We start from the raw sequence: 18,501 nt of genomic DNA, 5'->3' as shown, positions 1-18,501 counted from the left end.
TTTAAAACTAAATTTTTTAATATTTTTCAGTGCTTTTGTATTTTTTTCTCCTCAAAACTGCTATCTTATTTCACTTGGGTTTCCAGGCACATTTTATGGGATTAGTTCCTTTTCCTGCCCCTCTCTCCTCCTGAAATGGTAAACAAAAACAGCAAGTGGAAGCAGAGGAGAATAAATGCTGCCATTGCCGAACTCCTTACAGGCTGCCAGACTCCTAGGGACAAAGGTGGAGCTATTATCTAGTATGTAGGCGAGGTCCATGCAGAGCAAGCTAAACAGATTTCAGGGAATCTGTCTGTCAATCTGGAGCATAGATTAGGTCAATTCTGGCCCAGCTGAGCAGGCTGTAGGAGAGCTCCCTTCACCAAAACTAGATAAGATCTAGTGACAATTTACCAGGGATACAAAAGCAAAAAAACAAAAAACCTTCAACCTGAATGATGGACTCCCTACTTCCAGAGATGGCAGAACTGGCAAGAAAGCTTTAGAGTGCCTCCTGAATCTTGGGGAAAGTATAGGTCTCTCCCATACCAACCAGGAGGAAGAAATTCTTTTTTCCAACTAGTGTATAGGTGAGGTTTCCCCTTCAAGATGGTTGAGAAGGCTATGGAGAAACCATCTCCAGGTGACTTAACTGCAATGCCGTATCCACCCAGAAAGGTGCTAGCTCCTACTACAACCTCTCAAAAAGGCAGATGCGTATCTGTGCAGCAGCTCTGATTCCCACTGCTCAAACTGATTCCTTTTTGCAGTTCCCTAAAATATGTCAGTCCAGACAGATTGTCACTGAGGAAGTTGACATAAATTCTTCTGGTCATGAGGTCCATGGAGATATCACATCAGTGACCATCTTGCTTGAATTGGTTTAAAAATTTTAAAAATGCAAGGGTACAAATCTCCCACCCCCAAAAGTTGTTACTTAATTTCAAAATTTACATAGAACATTGGACAAATAGACAAGGTTTCACAGCTGTGACTTTAAGTGCAATCTTGGTTCCTTTTTTAACAGGAAAGCTGTTTACTTCTTGTTTACTATATTGGCTAAGTAAGCTGACTGCCAAAACAGAACCAGCATTATGACAGAAATCAGCCCACCAGCCTAACATTTTTTTACTTTAATAAAAAAATTGGGATTTGGGGCCTTGAATATTCAGATTTTTTTTAAAAGAACCTATATAAATTCAAACATTTTTAATAGTGATCTCAGGACTGTGGTCCACCGAGGTGGGGGAGGGACTATAACTTTGATAGAGCTCTGACATCAGACAAGCTCTCCTCTATTTCTAGCAGGTGATTCTTTAGAAGTACTTTTTGTTTCTGACTGATCAATATTATGGTATATTTAAACCAATTAAAAAACCAAGAGATCATTAGCTATACATAGGAGAAAATGTTGGTTGCATCCTGGACAAAAACTCACACTGTGGGGATCACTTGACTGAGCAGAACATATGCAGACCTTGGAAAATGGAGCCTGGACCAGTCAGCCCTCCAGAGCATCATCAAAGTTAAGTCAGCAGCCCACTGATGAACCTATTTGTGTCCAGGCTCAGTTGGAGGAGGAGAGAAACAGAAACAAAAACCTTATTTTAGATATGTCCCCCAGGACCTTCTTTATGTCCTCCCTCTGATAGTGAAGAGGGTAAACAATATTGTGAAGGAACAGGCCACGGTGATTATGATCATCTCTTAATGGCCCTGCACATGTTGGTTCTCAGACCTGATTCAGATGCAGTTGGAACCCTCCTATCAAGCTCCCAACACAGAAGGGGACACTGAATATTTGCTTGCATCCAATCAAGTGCTTCTAAAACTATATCAGTGTGAAAATGGGGCAGAAGGGAGCTAGAATTACTTGGATATTCTAAGAAGGTGATAAATGCACTCTTAGCATCTCAGGGTATGTCTACACTGCAATGTAAGCCCAGGGTTAGTGGGACTCGAGCCAACTGACAATAGGTTAGAGAACCTGGGGCTTGAGCATCTACACTGATTGCTAACCCTACATTAAGAATTTTCTAAGCTGTGGCTCTGCCATCCACACTGTAGTGGACAACCCCAAGTGAAACCAGCTATATCCCAGACTCTCTAGCACCCTCCTGAAATCATAGAATCACACCATCATAGAATATCAGGGTTGGAAGGGACCTCAGGAGGTCATCTAGTCCAACCCCCTGCTCAAAGCAGGACCAATCCCCAATTAAATCATCCCAGCCAGGGCTTTGTCAAGCCAAAGTCAAAAGTCAAAGCCAAAGCCAAGTCAAATCTCCCTGCTCTAGGCCTTTGCTCGTGGTGCACTGTGGGAAAACTTTACTGTCCACATGTATATTACAGGAAGTTTGAACAGCCCACTGATACATCCTGCTGATCAACCTGCAGAAGGCGCCTTTCCCAGAACTTCCCTTGCTTGTGATTTCACTCCTGTGTCAGGAATTGGGCAAAGCTTCCGTGAGGTGCTTGTGGACATTTCAGCGCTGCCTTCTGACCCACCAAAGGCACTGACAGAGTGTATGATGGAGCAGGAGGCGGCAGAGGGAGAGAAGTACCCAGGCATGGCAGACTCAGACTGGCTGATGCTACTCATGACACTCAGTATAGCTGCTGATGCTCCTTGTGTAGACTGGTGCTTTTGCCGCAGGGCCACATGCAAAGATTGGTGGGATCACACTGTCATGAAGACCTGGAATGATCACCAGTAACTCCAGAACTTTCGTATGAAGAAAGCTACATTTTTGGAGTTTTGTGAGCAGCTTGCTCCGATCCTTCAGCATAAAGGCATCCTTTCTGGTGCAGAAGTGGGTTGCTATAGGCATCTGGAAGCTGGGTACCCCAGACTTGTATGGTCCATTGCCAACCAGTTTGGTGATGGGAAGTTCATTGTGGGTAAAATGGTGGTGGAGGTTTCTGAGGCAATCAGGTGTGTGATTTACCCCAGAGTGGCAGGCTGAAAAGATATCCTGATGTGATTGCTGGCTTTGAGAGAATGGGGTTTCGGAACTGCGTCAGGGCCATAGTTAGCCCTCGTCAAGGAGCACATAAGTACATAAATCACAAAGAGTACTTCTCCATTGTTATGCAGGTCCTTGTGGGCCACAGAGGTTGATTTTATTAATGTCAAGGTGAGAAAGTTCACGTTGTCAGGGTTTTGTCACCCTGCAGGAGTCTACATTCTTGGACAGGCTGGGACATTATTCCCACCAAATGACATTGTTTATAAATAGAGTTACTGTCCCTGCCATTATTCTGGCAGACCCCACATTCCTCCTTTAGCCTTGGTTTATGAAATCATACCCTGATTTTAGAGGCCATGGCAGGTGTAGAATGGTTGCTGAATGTGCTTTTGGCATATATGGAATCCCATTGGCAATGTCTACAGATGTGTTTGCATCTGTCTGCATTGCTGTGGCTTGCTGTGCTCTTCACAATCTTTGTGAAGCCAAAGGTGAGCCATTTCCCCCTGAATGGACCTACAATAGCGAGAGCCGCTGAATCAGAACAGTCAGAATTTCAAGCCCCAATTGTATTTGGGACAAATTATTTTGCCATCTATGGATTTCCTGGAGTACCTCTAACTGAAATGGACTAAATTTGTATGTGAAACGCATTTTCACCTTCCCCATCCCCACACAGTTCCACTATTTCCAGGAAGCTCATTAGACCGTTCAGTGGTTACACAGCAGCATACCTACAGCATGACAACATAAGGTGGTTATTTATAAGAAATAGGAATGATCCTAGCAAAAATCTCTGCCTTACAAGTAAAAAATACACTTTAAAGGTGTTCTTTACTGTTTGCCTTTCCTGGACACCATTTTGAATTCCACATGGTAGGGGAAACTGGAGGGATGCCAAGGCGCTGGCAAACAATCCACCATTAGCGGGTACGTGCTGCTAGCCGGGGCTTTTTGTAACTTTTGCATTCATTCATTCATTGAGCAGAAATTCTTCCCATTGCTGTATTAATAAACACTAAAGTGGAACCAGAAGCTTACCAGGCTCGGGGGCAGCATCTGTCCCTTGTGCATGTGCTTCCGCAGGGGCATCAAACAATTCTGCCGTGTGTGGACCCAGAATGTGCTGCTGCTGCTCGTGCTCTGGGGTTGGTTTCAATAACAGAGTGACTTCATTATCCTCACTTGGTACCTGTGCTGGATTCTGGGTCCAGCAGGGCACCATCCCAGATGACCAGGTCATCATGCATCACTGTTGGCTCTATGCTGCGTGCTGTGTCCAGCACCCGAGCATGATGTTGGCCAGTTGCCTGAGATGCGGTTTGGGTCCCTGGTTTTCTAATACTTGCTCTTGTGCCACTTAATTCACTCCCTGCACTGATGACCTGTCTGGTAAATTTGCAAAGCTGCTGGCTTCTTTGCCATTTGCTGGTATGTATGGTTGTTCTCTTACTAAAATCAGTTTTGCTGGCCTTGCACCAGAGATTTACCAAAATATGGCTGTGCTCTGTGACCATGAAGCAGTGCATTTTGCAAAAGGCTTGTTCTGTTCATTGCAAACACAGAAGGTGCTCTCATGTGTTTGCAGCTTGGTGATCAGAAGACAATGGAAGGGTCAGTGCTGACTGTGAGCTGCTGCTGAACATCAAGGGGTGGGGGTTGTTTCCATTTTCTTTGGAGTTGATTGGGGATTCTTGGGATAGGGCATATGAATTTGGCCCATGAAATGGTGAGATACTTTTGGTGAGAACCTGAGTCAAGGGGGTGCTGTGTCTATACTGCAAAGCATTAGAGCTCAAAACCTGAGTCACGACTTGACTCGGGCTCACAGACTGCAGCTCCTCAAAGTCCTGGAACCCTGGGTCCAAGCCTTGTTTTAGCACAATTTGTGAGTAGACAGAAGGGGGGTTAGGCTTTAACTGGAGTCTGAGCCCAACCTTACACTTCAGTGTAGACATACCTGCAGAGGAAATTATATATATGGAATCACTTAGGCAAGTATTAGAGTTCCCAAAGCCAATTAAAGTGAAAGACATAATAGTTTTTACAAGACAGCTTGACCATGGAAATAAAGGATTACGTTTTGGTGAGACAGTTGTCTGCAAGGGAAAGTTTTGGAAAACTCCAAGAAACCAAGGTGAAATCATCATCACCTTACCAGATTCCCCACTCACCAGTTCTCCAGTAGCACATAGTAATAACTACTGTGCTGTAGGCTCTCATAAAACCACCTTCCCAGCCATCACAGGCTGTCTCTATTTTTGTTTTGGAAAAAGTATGTTTCCTATTTGGCACCACTTTGGTCAGATGGATTTTGGAGTTTGGTGTGCTATCAGTTATCCAGATACCATCAAGATATGATAGTTCTTGGAATGGACAAGGCTCTCATTGCTCATCCTTGACTCAGATTTTTCTTGTGTTTGTGTGTTTGCTCTATTCTTTTGTGTGTTGTTAGAGAAATGGGCTGGGAGTCAGTTTGATCCTGGTTCTAGTTTTGTGTGACCCTCAGCAAGCCATTTGATATTTCAACTCTGCAAGGACACTATAAAAACTGCTGAATCACTGTAAAAAAATCACTGAAAATGAAATGAGCCTGAATGGACTTTTCCTGTGTAAATATGCTAAGGAAAAGGTGAAGAAATCTTTTAATGAATAGTGTAAAAAAAGTTACAAAACCTAAATCACTAAAGTTAGAAGAATTTGGCTGAAGTATTTTACTATCAAATAGTTTTATAATAATGTAGTCACTATCATCTAATGGTTGTCCAGTGGCCTGTGTACAATGAGTAGGTGGTTTCAGTCCATTTCTTCCAAGTGCCTGTATCACAAGAACTACCATCACATTTAGCTCTAATTGGTATACTTATTGGTGGTCTTAGCACCGAGGCCAAAGATCAATTGGACATGGAGTTTGAACAACCCTTTCATCCCTGGGGTGGTCCTTCAAAAACGGGACTGAAGTGCACTGGTGAGGAAGTTTGCATTCTCACTGCCTGTGCTGTACCTCATGTGTGGATGAACGAGAGAGATTTATCTCCTGGAGCTGTCAGTCCAGTTTCTATTAACGTAATAACATAGGGTGAGATTCTCAGTTCTGCTCAGGCCCCTTTATGCCAGGTAAAAGGGCTTTAAAAGCACCAATTCCAACTTGGTGGGAATTCCTGTGGTGCAGGAACTGAGGTCACATTAGAGTTTATTAGGATTGGGGCTACAGTGCCACACTGCAAAGATTTTGAGCAGCACAGCTATCCATAGGCAGCTGGTATCAGGCTTCTGTAATTTAGACAGTTTCCTGAACTGCCTAAATTATCTGGGGATGTTTTTGGCTTCCAAAAACAATAGTGTTCCCTCCCCGAGTCTGCTCTTATATATTGCACAGCACAGAATCTCATCCTTAGTTTTCTCAACATGAAAAGGAATAAAAATTCTTAAAAATATAGATTAACTCTGTGTTAACAGAAGTGTTGCATTTACTTAATTATGTTTCCTGTGTAATTTTTTTTCCTGATAATAAATCTGGGGTCGTAAGAGCTGTATCCAAAAATAATTGACAAAATTAATACCTTGATATTCCCAATTGTCGTCATTCATTTTACTGACTGAAAAAAATACACTTTTATTTAGTTTCTGGAAATCAGCAAGACCTTTCTTCATCAAAGAGTGAAGATTTTGTAAATGTGCAGGAGATGTCTACAAAAAGCCTCATTGTGGGTCCACTTGATCTTCGTTTGGATAGCAGTGCTGTACACAGGATTATGAAAATGATAGTTTGTGCTGTGGAACATGAATATGAGCCATATAACAAGCCCAAACTAGGTATGTTGCTTATTTAATTATGAATATGCTTTTTGTACATATAATAGACCAGATTCAGCACTGCTGAAAGGTGCAAACTGCAAATAGTGGAAGTGGGGATGCAGAGAGGAAATTTAATCTCTGCCTGTCTTTTCATGGGAGTCACACCAGCAAAGGCTAGGAGGTGGGTAAAGTGAATCAGTATATGCCTTGGCAGCCCTCAATATGCCATTCTCTGACCAGCACATACCACTTTTATGGCTATGCTGTTTACATACAAGTACCGTGGTGGGTGGAGGCTTTGTATCGTCACAACATCCACACTCCTGAGTGTACTTTTTCCTCTAAAGTCCCAGAAAATAAAAGGAAACCTTTAATGTGGGTTAATGTTTATGAAATAATGGGATTAAACAGAAAAAGGGAATGGACGCTAATTATGGCCAGCTATTAAGATAAACATTTTAGACAAAAAAGAGAGCCCATTTTTCACTCTACAAGTGTGGATTTCCAAATGAGAAAAATAATTCATTATTATTATATTTAGCATTAAGTAGAGCCTAATATACAAAGGATACTATTCCCAAATATATATAGAGAAAGATAAAAAATTGCATCTTTTAGTAATCCACAAAAAATACTGTACTAGACACTGGAGAAAATAATTACAGGTAATTTTAGGCCTATGAGCTGGACATCGATACCAGGCAAGATAATGGAGCGGCTGATAATGGGACTCGATTAATAAAGAACTAAAGGAGGGTAATGTAATTCAAATCAAATTAACATGGGTATATGGAAAATAGATCCTGTCAAACTAACTTGATATCTTGCTTTGGTTGATAAAGTTAATAGAGTTGATTTAATATACTTAGACTTTGCTAAGGTATTTGACTTGGTATTGCACCAACATTTTGATTAAAAAAATTAGAATGATATAAAATTAACACACCGCACCTTAAATGGATTAAAATCTGATAGATCTCAAAGTGTAACTGTGAGCGGGGAATAGTCATCAAGTGGATCTGTTTCCAGAGGGCCCTGCTGGAATCAGTTTTTCGCTGTATGCTGTTAAACATTTTTATGAATTACCTGGAAGAAAATGTAAAATCATCACTAATAAAATTTGCAGAAGACACAAAAATTGGGGAATAGTAAATAATGAAGAGGACAGACTACGGATTCAGAGCGATCTGGGTGGCTTGGTAATATGGGTGCAAACAAACAATATGCGTTTTAATATGGCTAAATGTAAATGTATACATCTAGGAATAAACAATATAGGCCATATTTACAAGATAGGGGACTCTATCCTGGAAAGCAGAGACTCTGAAAAAGATTTGGGGGTTCTGATGGATAATCAGCTGAACATGAGCTCCCAGTGCAATGCTGTGACCCAAGGAGGAATCTTGAGTAGGAGTAGATAAGTTATTTTACCTTCGTATTTGGCCAGGTGCGACCACTGCTGGAATACTTTGTCCTGTTTTGGTGCCCACAATTTAAAAAGGATATTGATAAATTGGAGTTGGTACAGAGAAGAGCCATGAGAATGATTAAACGATTAGAAAACTTGCCTCTTAGTGATAGACTGAGAGAGTTCAATAAGATCATAAGGACATAACATAAGAATATAATCTATTTAGATTAACAAAGAGAAGGTGAATGGGTGTCTTAATTACAGTCTTTGAGTATCTATGTGAGGAACTAATGTTTAACAATGGGCTCTTCAAGCAGAGAAAGGTATAACTCAATCCAATGGCTGGAAGGTGAAGCTACACAAATTCAGACTGCAAATAATGTAAGGCATACATTTTTAACAGTGCAAATAATTAACTATTGGAACGATTTACTAAGGGTTGTGATGGATTCTCTGTCACTGGCAATTTTTAAATTAAGATAGGATGGTTTTCTGAAAGATATGTTCCATGAATTATTTTTGGGAAATTCTGTGGCCTGTGTTATACAGAGAGTCAGGCTAGATGATCACAGTGGTCCTTTTTGGCCTTAGGATCGATGAATTTTAAGGTAATCCATTTACTTATTTTAATCATATGCTGAATTTATTTGTGTAATCGTGATTGATTTTAGATATTGTGGAAGGAAATAGAACTATGCCAAACTCGGAAGAAATAGCATCTTTGGAGGAATACATTCCCACTCGACTCACAAGCTTTACCATTCTTAAGTGCACCATTACAATCTCTATGGCTGAATTCAATTTACTGGGCCATTTGCTGCCTATAATCATGGGACAGAAGGTAAGATTTTTATCTACAGTAAATTTTGTATATATTCGCTCAATTTGTGTGTGTGTGTGTGTGTGTAAAATACACACACACACACACACACACACACCCCCCCTAAGATTAAAGTTCATTAAGGTTGCATAGTCAAGCATTCATTGTCATGGTTACAGGATTAGCTACATCTGTGTCCTTTTTTTTGGCTCTCTGAGTGCACTCCCTCAAGTCCTTTGCCCATGCCTTTAGATTCTCCCTTTCTTAGACCAGGCCCTGGTTACAGTACTTTGTGTGTCAACCAATCTTACCCAGCAGGTCCAAATAGATTTAGTATCTTCCCTTCAGGAGTTTGTGACCAGTGGTGTGTACAGTAACCCAACAACCTTCTCAAAACCCAAGTATGATTTATCATAACAGTAGGAACAAAGTATTTAAAAACAACAACCAGTCTACATGCATATCTGTCTTACCATTCCTTGATGGAAGTCTCAAGTGGCCTAGTTTCTTCAGACATGCGAGTGGGTACCTGTTTCAGTCTGCTCTCCCAGAACATCTACTGAACAGTCAACCCCTCTCTCTATCGACAGTCCTTTTAAAAATTGCTATAGTACTTTGTTTCTCTTCTGTTTCTGGCCATTGGCCTAGGTCATTAAAACTGGGCCTGCAAGTTGGAGGAATCCAGGTGATAGAATCTTCAAACCTAATAGTTTGGCTATTGTCTTTTACAACCCTGAAGTATTTACTGTGGATTGGCTTCTCTTGAGCCACAAAAAGAAAAGGAGTACTTGTGGCACCTTAGAGACTAACCAATTTATTTGAGCATGAGCTTTTGTGAGCTACAGCTCACTTCATTGGATGCATACCGTGGAAACTGCAGAAGACATTATATACACACAGAGTCCATGAAACAATACCTCCTCCCACCCCACTGTCCTGCTGGTAATAGCTTATCTAAAGTGATCATCAAGTTGGGCCATTTCCAGCACAAATCCAAGTTTTCTCACCCTCCGTGCCCCCCCCCCCCCCAACTCACTCTCCTGCTGGTAATAGCCCATCCAAAGTGACCACTCTCTTCACAATGTGTATGATAATCAAGGTGGGCCATTTCCTGCACAAATCCAGGTTCTCTCACTCCCTCACCCCCCTCCAAAAACCACACACACAAACTCACTCTCCTGCTGGTAATAGCTTATCCAAAGTGACCACTCTCCCTACAATGTGCATGATAATCAAGGTGGGCCATTTCCAGCACAAATCCAGTTTTTCTCACCCCCCTCCCCCACCCCTATACACACACAAACTCACTCTCCTGCTGGTATTGCCATTTTCTGGCTTTGGAGTGCTTGATTTTGCAACCTTACAATGTTGGTTTAGCATTATTTTTGTATGGAATTTCCTAGGTGTTTTTCAGGAAGAAAACGGAAAGGAATCAAAGAAATTATATCATGTGCAACTGTTATTACTCCCCACAAGCATTGTCAGCAGGAATTAAACCCTGGAACTTGAGGTTCACTACGCAGACTTCTTCCATTTGAGCTGAAGGAATAAACAGCAGTAATAGACTGTTATCCTCCATGTAGGGGACCAATGGGGATGGGAAACATGAGCAGAGATGTGACTGTATGCCAGGGTGGTGGAGAGAGAGGGACCAGATGAGGCTGGATGGGGGGAACTGGGACTTGCTGGGCAAGGAGCTGTGGGGTGGGAACTCAGTAGGGTTGGGTAAGGTGACTAACCTGGCAGTAAAGGGGAGACTGGGTAACAGGGAGGAGAAACCTTGAGAAGCTGAAATTGGGACAGGTTACATGAGGGAGAATGGGACCAGTATGAGAAGCTCGGGTGCCAAAGAGACAAGACAAGGACAGGTAGTGAGAGTATTGGGCAGAAGAGTCTGTACTCAATAGAGCAACCTCTCCTTCAGAGTCAGAAATGGAACCCAAGATTACTGAGTCTCACCATTCCTGTGATGTCAACTAGTATCTGGGAAATCCACTGAAAACTTTTCATCTCCTGCTAGTGCGGGTCCACATAGAGAATGGCAACATATTACTGCAATTGGTTATATAGTTACGTCAAGTTGTAGAGGTCTGTGTGGTGGATCTAAAGGTTCAAACCCTGCTGATGACTCATGTGGGTTTCAATATAATTCCATATGGTAGAATGCTGTTTTTTCAGTTTCCTTTTGTAAAAACCTACGACGATGCACACAAAAATGCCTGTTAAAAGTATGCTATTTAGGTACTGTATAGGTTTCATACCACACTTATCACTATGATATCTGAGTGCCTTCCAGTAGTGCATTAAACAACATGCATACATATGTCACACATTGTTTGTTCTCTCATCTTCTCCCCAGAGGGAGAAACGTGCAGTGGAGTGTCCTGTTTTGCTGGGGTTTTGTTTTAATTTAATTTTTTTTTGTATAAGTGGAACTGTTGCTGTGTGTTTATATTAGAGAAGGCAAGGTTAAGGAAGTGTGCCTTGCCTTTGGAGTGGAAAGTGGTAAAGTTTGTGATGGCACTTCATTCTTTTGTGAGTTAATTCCACGCTCTTGGACTGCCTCTGGAGAAAGTTCTATCTTCTGTACAAATGAGCTTTATCCTTATTGAGAATTTCATGGTACCAGAGGAATGTATTTGTCAATCATGGTATTTGTCCTGGACCTTTAGATAGTCTGTAGGTATCCTAGGCCCAACCCTTGGAGTGATTTGAGGAGACGGTCCAGACCTTGAAGTTGATTGGAAGCCATTGTAGAGACTGGAGGACAGGCATAATGCGATTGCGGAAGCCTCAGTTGCTCATGAGATGCTCTGCAATGTTCTGTACTAGCTGGAGTTTCCTGAGTGCTGAAGGTTTCATGCCAAGATATTGCATTGCTGTAATGCATCTGAGAGGTGATGAAGGTGTGAATGGGTGAGGGCAGATCGGCATCTGCCAAGATGGAACGGAGTCTCCTAGCCAACTGGAGATGGTAGAAAGTGTTACTTGCAGCTATTGCTATGTGAGGTTTGAAAGTGAAGCACACAAAAGTTAGGAGATGCCAGAACTAAGGTTCCCTGGGCATCCTGTTCAGAGAAGGAGGCAGGGGTCTAGTAGAAAAAATAGTATGTGATCATGTAAATAAAGACTATTATAATGCGTATACACAAGGGGGGCAAATTAAGGTTATATAGGATACCTTAATTCTAGCATTTCTTTACTTTTCAGTGCTTCACTTTGCACTTCGCATTAACTTTCTTTTAATGTTTGTCTAGTAAAGTAATTATATGATATATAGTAGTGAAACCTATGAAATAAATTGCGTGTATTACGTACTTTTAGCCTCAGCTTACTTAGCCCACCAATTTATTGCCCTCATAACTATATATAACATTCCAAACCATTAAGCAGTTTGAAATAGCTGCCATTTATTTAATCAATACACCTGAAATGTTACCTTCTGTCCCTCAATTTTGGAATTCTTACCTTCACCCAGATTACTCTGCCTGAGACCCTGGATGGTCCTGAACCAGTCACAGGTTTAGGGTCTGATATCTCTTGATACATCAGGGTTAGAAGGAAGAGCTATTAACACTAGAAAGGGGAGCGCCCCAACTTTTCAATGGGAAATAACACTTCTGTTGCTCTGGAGTGAGTCAAGAGATTGGACTTGAAAACTCCCAACACTTTTCTGACTATCAAAGCTATTTTAGAACTTTTTTAAATGTCTCATTTATAATTCTTCATTCCCTCTGAGACCTTTACAGTTGGGCTCATGTTGTTACTAAGTGAGCCTGACTTTACAGCAGAGGTGGGCAAACTATAGCCCGCAGGCCACATCCAGCCCGTGGGACTATCCTGCCCGGCCCCTGAGCTCCCGGCTGGGGAGGCTAACCCCCCGGCCCCTCCCCTGCTGTCCTCCCTCCCCTGCAGCCTCACCGTGCCGCACTGCCAGTGCTCTGGCCCGCAGCTCCCGCAGTGCAGTGCGGGCGGCGTAGGTGGCTCCGGCTGGGTGGCAGGGCTGCGAACTCTTGCTGCTCTGAGCAGTATGGTAAGGGGGCGGGGAGTTGGGGGGGGTTGGATATGGGGCAGGGGGCTCTGGGGGCAATCAGGGGACAGGGATCAGGGTGTGGTTGGATAGGCCTGGGAGTCCCGGGGGGGCTGTCAGGGGGTGGGGGTTTGGATAGGGGTCGGAGCAATCAGGGGACAGGGAGCAGGAGTGTTGGATGGGGTGGGGTCATGGATAGGGGTCGGGACAGTCAGGGGACAGGGAGCAGGGGGTGTTGGATGGGGGTGGGGTCCCAGGGGGCGGTTAGGGGTGGGGGTGTGGATAGGGGTCGGGGCAGTCAGGGGACAGGGAACAGAGGAAGTTGGATGGGGCGGAGGTTCTGGGGGGAGTTGGGACGGGGAACAGCGGGGTTTGGATAGGCATGGGAGTCCTGGGGGGCCTGTCTGGGGGCTGGGGTGTGGATAGGGGTCGGGGCAGTCAGGGGATAGGGAGCGGGGGGGGTTGGATAGAGGGTGGAGTCCTGGGTGGCATTTAGGGGCAGGGGACCCAAGAGGGGGGCAGTCAGGGGACAAGGAGCAGCGGGGGTTGGGGGTTCTGAGGGGCGCGGGAAGTGGGAAGGGGCGGATAAGGGGTGGGGGCCAGGCTGTTTGGAGAGGCACAGCCTTCCCTATCCTGCCCTCCATACAGTTTTGCAACACCAATGTGGCCCTCGGGCCAAAAAGTTTGCCCACCCCTTCTTTACAGGTTGAGGGATATGAAAAATAATTGTACCCAACTTAGATGTTGATGTCCTCTGATCTACTCCCCTCATATAGTTAGAATATTTTTCATGTTTAGGATAATGGAGATCTAATGGTTTGGTGGTAGATTCTAAGGTTCCAGTACGGGTGATGGCAGCCATGATGATGAAGCTTGCTTCCACTCCTGTAGTTAGATCCTTTGACAGCTTCCTATAGTTAAAACCAAGTTAAACAGGATGCCAGCTGAACACCAGAAAAGCAACATTCAGGTCAGGTAGAAAACTTTTCCATCAGAATGAATCAATAAAAAACACATAACTGGAGTCCTTGAAGAAACGTTTCCTGTCTTTCTCACACCATCTTTGTTGTGTAATATAGCAATTTTGTGGCTTCACTGGGGACCTTGAAAACCCCTAATCAGTTTTTAGTTGAAATGCATGCAGTTTGTACTAGCTTTTATCTCCAACTTCTACTTATTTCATAAACAATCTTTATGTAACATATTTTTGAAAATTAAATGCATTATTTTCTTATAATAGTTAAGATATCTGGCACATTTATAAAGACTGGATAGTGCAGAGTTATGTAAAAGTTATATCAGCATGAATTTGGGTGTACTGTACTTTCAAGTGGTGAAGCAATGAGTAAATAACCTTTTTATAGACTAGCATACTGCACCTTCACATACTCTGTACATGAAAACTTGTTACAGGAAAATTATTTTAGAAGTGTTTCAGACTCTAAATATTTTATTGATAGAGGTATGAGGTCCTGCATAGGGCATTGCATAAAAGTTTGTCTTTAGAATACTTTTTCTTTTTCTTTCTAGAGTTCAAGTGGTTTGTTAAATGCTACAAGCTTCCAGCCTTTACGGCCTTTGCCTGCTATTAGAATATTGATGGACAAAATTAACCTGGAACATTCTGTGCCAATGTATGCTGAACAACTTGTGCAAACAGTCAGCAGCCTTAGCCAACCTCCTGATAACCTGCTTCATTACTGTTATGCACACTGCTACCTTAAGGTAAAAGAAAATATGAAGTGTATTTATTATGAAAGAACACTGAAAAGAATTAATACAAATACAGACAGTCCTAGATGCTAAGATTTGTGATCTCCCAGAGCACATTCAGTTTTTCCAAAGAGGTGTATGGCAAATATCAAGGGCTTGGTTTTGCACTCTTAACTTAGGCAAAATTTCCTAGTTCCACCTTTGTAAGGAGTACAGGCTGAAGCCCCAGGGAGCTAATTTTTTATTATTGTTATTTATTCAAATTATTTGGCAAAGACCTCTGCAAAATTGGTTTTAATACTAATATAGTTAATACATTTGTAACAAATCATCTTTATACATTCTGTAAGATGCTATGATGAACATGTTTGGTACAAAATTGTTACGGTAATATTTGCTTTTGACTACAGTGAGCCACCCATTTTAACATATTTTTTGCATAACATTAACTCCAGCACCGCTGAGTGTGTGAGGAGAACCTCTAAACATTGCATTTTAATATCCTTTAGTGAGGAGGAGGCCCTTTTGCTAGGTTAAGAGATTGCAAAAATCCATTAAAAAATCAGTTTGAGCTCTGATGAATCTACAGCTCTGATGAAGTGAGCTGTGGCTCACAAAAGCTTATGCTCAAATAAATTTGTTAGTCTCTAAGGTGCCACAAGTCCTCCTTTTCTTCTTGTAAAACAGTAATACTGTGCTGGCTAATTACATGGCAAATTTTATGTTTTCTAGAATTAGATATTCACCTCATATCACATTTCAAATAATTGGGACAGCAATATCACATTCAACACTCCTAAATGCTTTTCAAGTTTTCCTTAGTTTTTTTTTTCTTTCCCCAAAGTTAATATGTAAATGTTAAAGAAACCCCTTGATGTTTTCAGTACTGAAGGGTCCAGTTCTGCTCCTATGGAAGTTGATGGGAGCAGGATTAAGTCCATTGTTTTATCTGCCAGTTTTAGTGTAAACTTATGAATTGTATTCTTACATGAAGTTTGGCAACATGTGTTGAAAAAATTCAGCTCCACAATAATTAATTTTCACAGTAGTACAGAAAAAAATTAAAGAACAATTATAATATACTGTGTGGAATGTAATTTAAATCATCACATTTTATTCAAAATAACAAAAAGATTTGAAGAAAAGCTACTTTTGTCACTAAATCCCACTGTTTTTGTAAAAATATTACTCTAACTATGAAACAATGGATATCTGCATTTTGTTTAATTTGTATTAAGTATAAAGTGTACTATGATAACCCCTCTCTACCCCACTTCCCATTTTCTTCTCTTTCAACTGTCTTCGCCTCTCTCCCTCCTTGTTGTTGTCATCTACAATTCACCCAGGTCCCCACTTTTAGCCTTCTTCTCTGATTTCGACTCTTGGCTCTCTCTCTCACTCATCCTCAGTGACTTCAGCTTCCATGTTGATGACCCATCTGACCCCTTAACTGTGTGTTTCCTCACCCTGTTGTGACGTTGCACCCCATAATGCTTTATGGAAATATGTTTATGAATGTATATATGACTTAACTGGAATATGTTTTAGGCTACATATGCCATGTAACATATCTCTGTAACGGTTATGATCTACTGAATATATTCATGCTATTTGTATGCATGTATCATTTTTGTATTCAAAGTTATGAATATTGGCTGTGTACTTGTTTGAGTTTAAGTAGCCTTTGTAAGGGATTTGGTCAGCTTCTTAAGAAAGGAATTTGCAAGTTAAGTGCCCAGTCAAGAAACACTTAACGGACAATGGAACTTGGAAGACTCCAATCCACATAAGAAGTCTACCTGGGGACGTTACAGGTGGCAGACATTGTTCACATGCTACCTTGAAAGTTCTGAGTCATGCATGGACATGTGACTTGCCCATGTGACTCCAAAACTCCAGCTTGCAGCTGGATTCTGCATAGGAGAGAGGAGTGGGTCTCCACCCACAAGAGAGAGTCTACTTAAGCCTGTGGAATACCCTCCATTTGGTCTTTAGCTGGCTCAAGAGGTAGACTCTCCACCCCTAAAGGATACCTGAAAGAAACTGGAACAAAGGACAGTAACCACAGGGGTGTGAGTGGTTGCTGAACTCAGACTAGAAGGAGGCTAGTCTGTAAAAGAAGCTTACTGGAACATCTCTGAGGGTGAGATTTCATCTGTATATATTTATATATATATATATATATTTATATATATAAATAAATCATTTTCTTAATGTACTAGGCTTAGACTTGAGTTTTTTATTTTATTTTGCTTGGTAATTCACTTTGTTCTGTCTATTACCTGGAACCACTTAAATCCTACTTTTTGTATTTAATAAACTCACTTTTTACTTATTTAATTAACCTAGAATATGTATTAATACCTGGGAGGGGAGCAACAGCTGTGCATGTCCCTCTATCAGTGTTATAGAGGGCAAACAATTTATGAGTTTACCCTGTATAAGCTTTATACAGGGTAAACCTGAATGTTGGAGACAGGAACACTTCTTAAGCTGTTTTCAGTTAAGCCTGCAGCATTTGTAGGACGTGGTTCAGACCTGGGTCTGTGTTTGTAGCAGGCTAGCGTGTCTGGCTCAAACAAGGCAGGGTTCTGAAGTCCCAAGCTGCCAGGGAAAACAGGCTCAGAGGTAGTCTCAGCACATCAGTTGGCAGTCCCAACTCTGTGTGTATATAAAATCTGCTGCAGTTTCCACGGTATGCATCCGATGAAGTGAGCTGTAGCTCACGAAAGCTCATGCTCAAATAAATTGGTTAGTCTCTAAGGTGCCACAAGTACTCCTTTTCTTTTAACGGAGTTTCTGTGATCCAACTTGTCACAGTGGTGCAGCGAGGAGGGTCTGTGCACAGCTGATTGCTTTGAGATATTTGTAGTGATTTTAAGTGAGTTTTGCGTGTGGTGGCGGGAGAACAGACAAAGTGGTTACTGGTTTGTTATTTTCTGTTTGCTTATTTCGGGGAAGGGAATAGAGACAGTAAAATCAGCAATATGAGTGAGAGTGAGACTCAGAAAAAGCCAGAACTGCACAGATTGCAAATGGCTGAGAAAGAAAATGAACATAAAAGACTGATGGAATTAAAACAAATGGAAATTAATGCAGAAGCAGCCAGGGACAAAAGAGCCCCGGAGTTAAGAGACAGAGAAGTGCAGGCCCAGATTGAGGCCCAGAAGCATGAACTGGCTGTTATGGAGTGGAAGAGCCAAAACCTGCAGCTGCTGGCTCCACTTCGACAAAAATCCATGAATGGGAGTGACTGTGTCCACAGTGTGATGAATCCAGTGATATTGCTGAATATTTCATCACCTTTGAGAGACTGCATCCTCCATCCCTGAAGATCAAAAGATGACCACATTGAGAGCAAAATTGACTAGAAGAGTTCTGGACATATTCAATAAGATGCCTATTTATGATGCTTCAAACTATGGTAAATTTAAGGAACTGGTTTTGAAACAGTTTCAGATGACACCTGAAACCTGCAGGGTTAAATTCAGGAGTTTGAAGAGGGGATCTGGATTGAGTAATGTGGCTTATGTAAATGAAATGAGAGATTTGGTAGATAAGTGGGTGAGGGGAAAAGGCATTACAAGCTTTGAAGGAATCTGTGATTTGGTTACTCAGGAATAATTCCTGAATATGTGCAGTGATGATATAAAACAGTATTTGTGGGAGAAAAATGTGGGGGATTTGTGGATGCAGTGTGGGGGGATTGGCTGAGTTTGCAGACTCTTACGAGCAGTCAAAAGCTGCAAGTAAACATAAACCACTGGCAGAGGGGTAC

The 18,501-nt window shown here is 41.9% G+C and overlaps 1 protein-coding gene across 13 annotated transcripts in view; it reads left to right on the top strand.

Annotated features, from left to right (window-relative positions):
- VPS13B (vacuolar protein sorting 13 homolog B) overlaps positions 1-18,501 on the top strand; it is a 922,277-nt gene that overhangs the window by 183,200 nt on the left and 720,576 nt on the right. For all 13 annotated transcript variants that reach the window (XM_073330465.2, XM_073330462.2, XM_073330464.2 and 10 more), the window contains exons 13-15: positions 6,576-6,767; positions 8,832-9,001; positions 14,541-14,735. In XM_073330465.2, coding sequence (XP_073186566.2) covers positions 6,576-6,767; positions 8,832-9,001; positions 14,541-14,735 — 557 coding nt within the window. The remainder of the gene's footprint in view (positions 1-6,575; positions 6,768-8,831; positions 9,002-14,540; positions 14,736-18,501) is intronic.

The sequence above is a fragment of the Lepidochelys kempii genome, chromosome 2 (genome assembly GCF_965140285.1).
Source record: "Lepidochelys kempii isolate rLepKem1 chromosome 2, rLepKem1.hap1, whole genome shotgun sequence".
Taxonomy (NCBI): Eukaryota; Metazoa; Chordata; order Testudines; family Cheloniidae; genus Lepidochelys; species Lepidochelys kempii.
The sequence above is the reverse complement of the archived record's forward strand: the minus strand, read 5'-3'. Positions and strand labels throughout refer to the sequence as shown.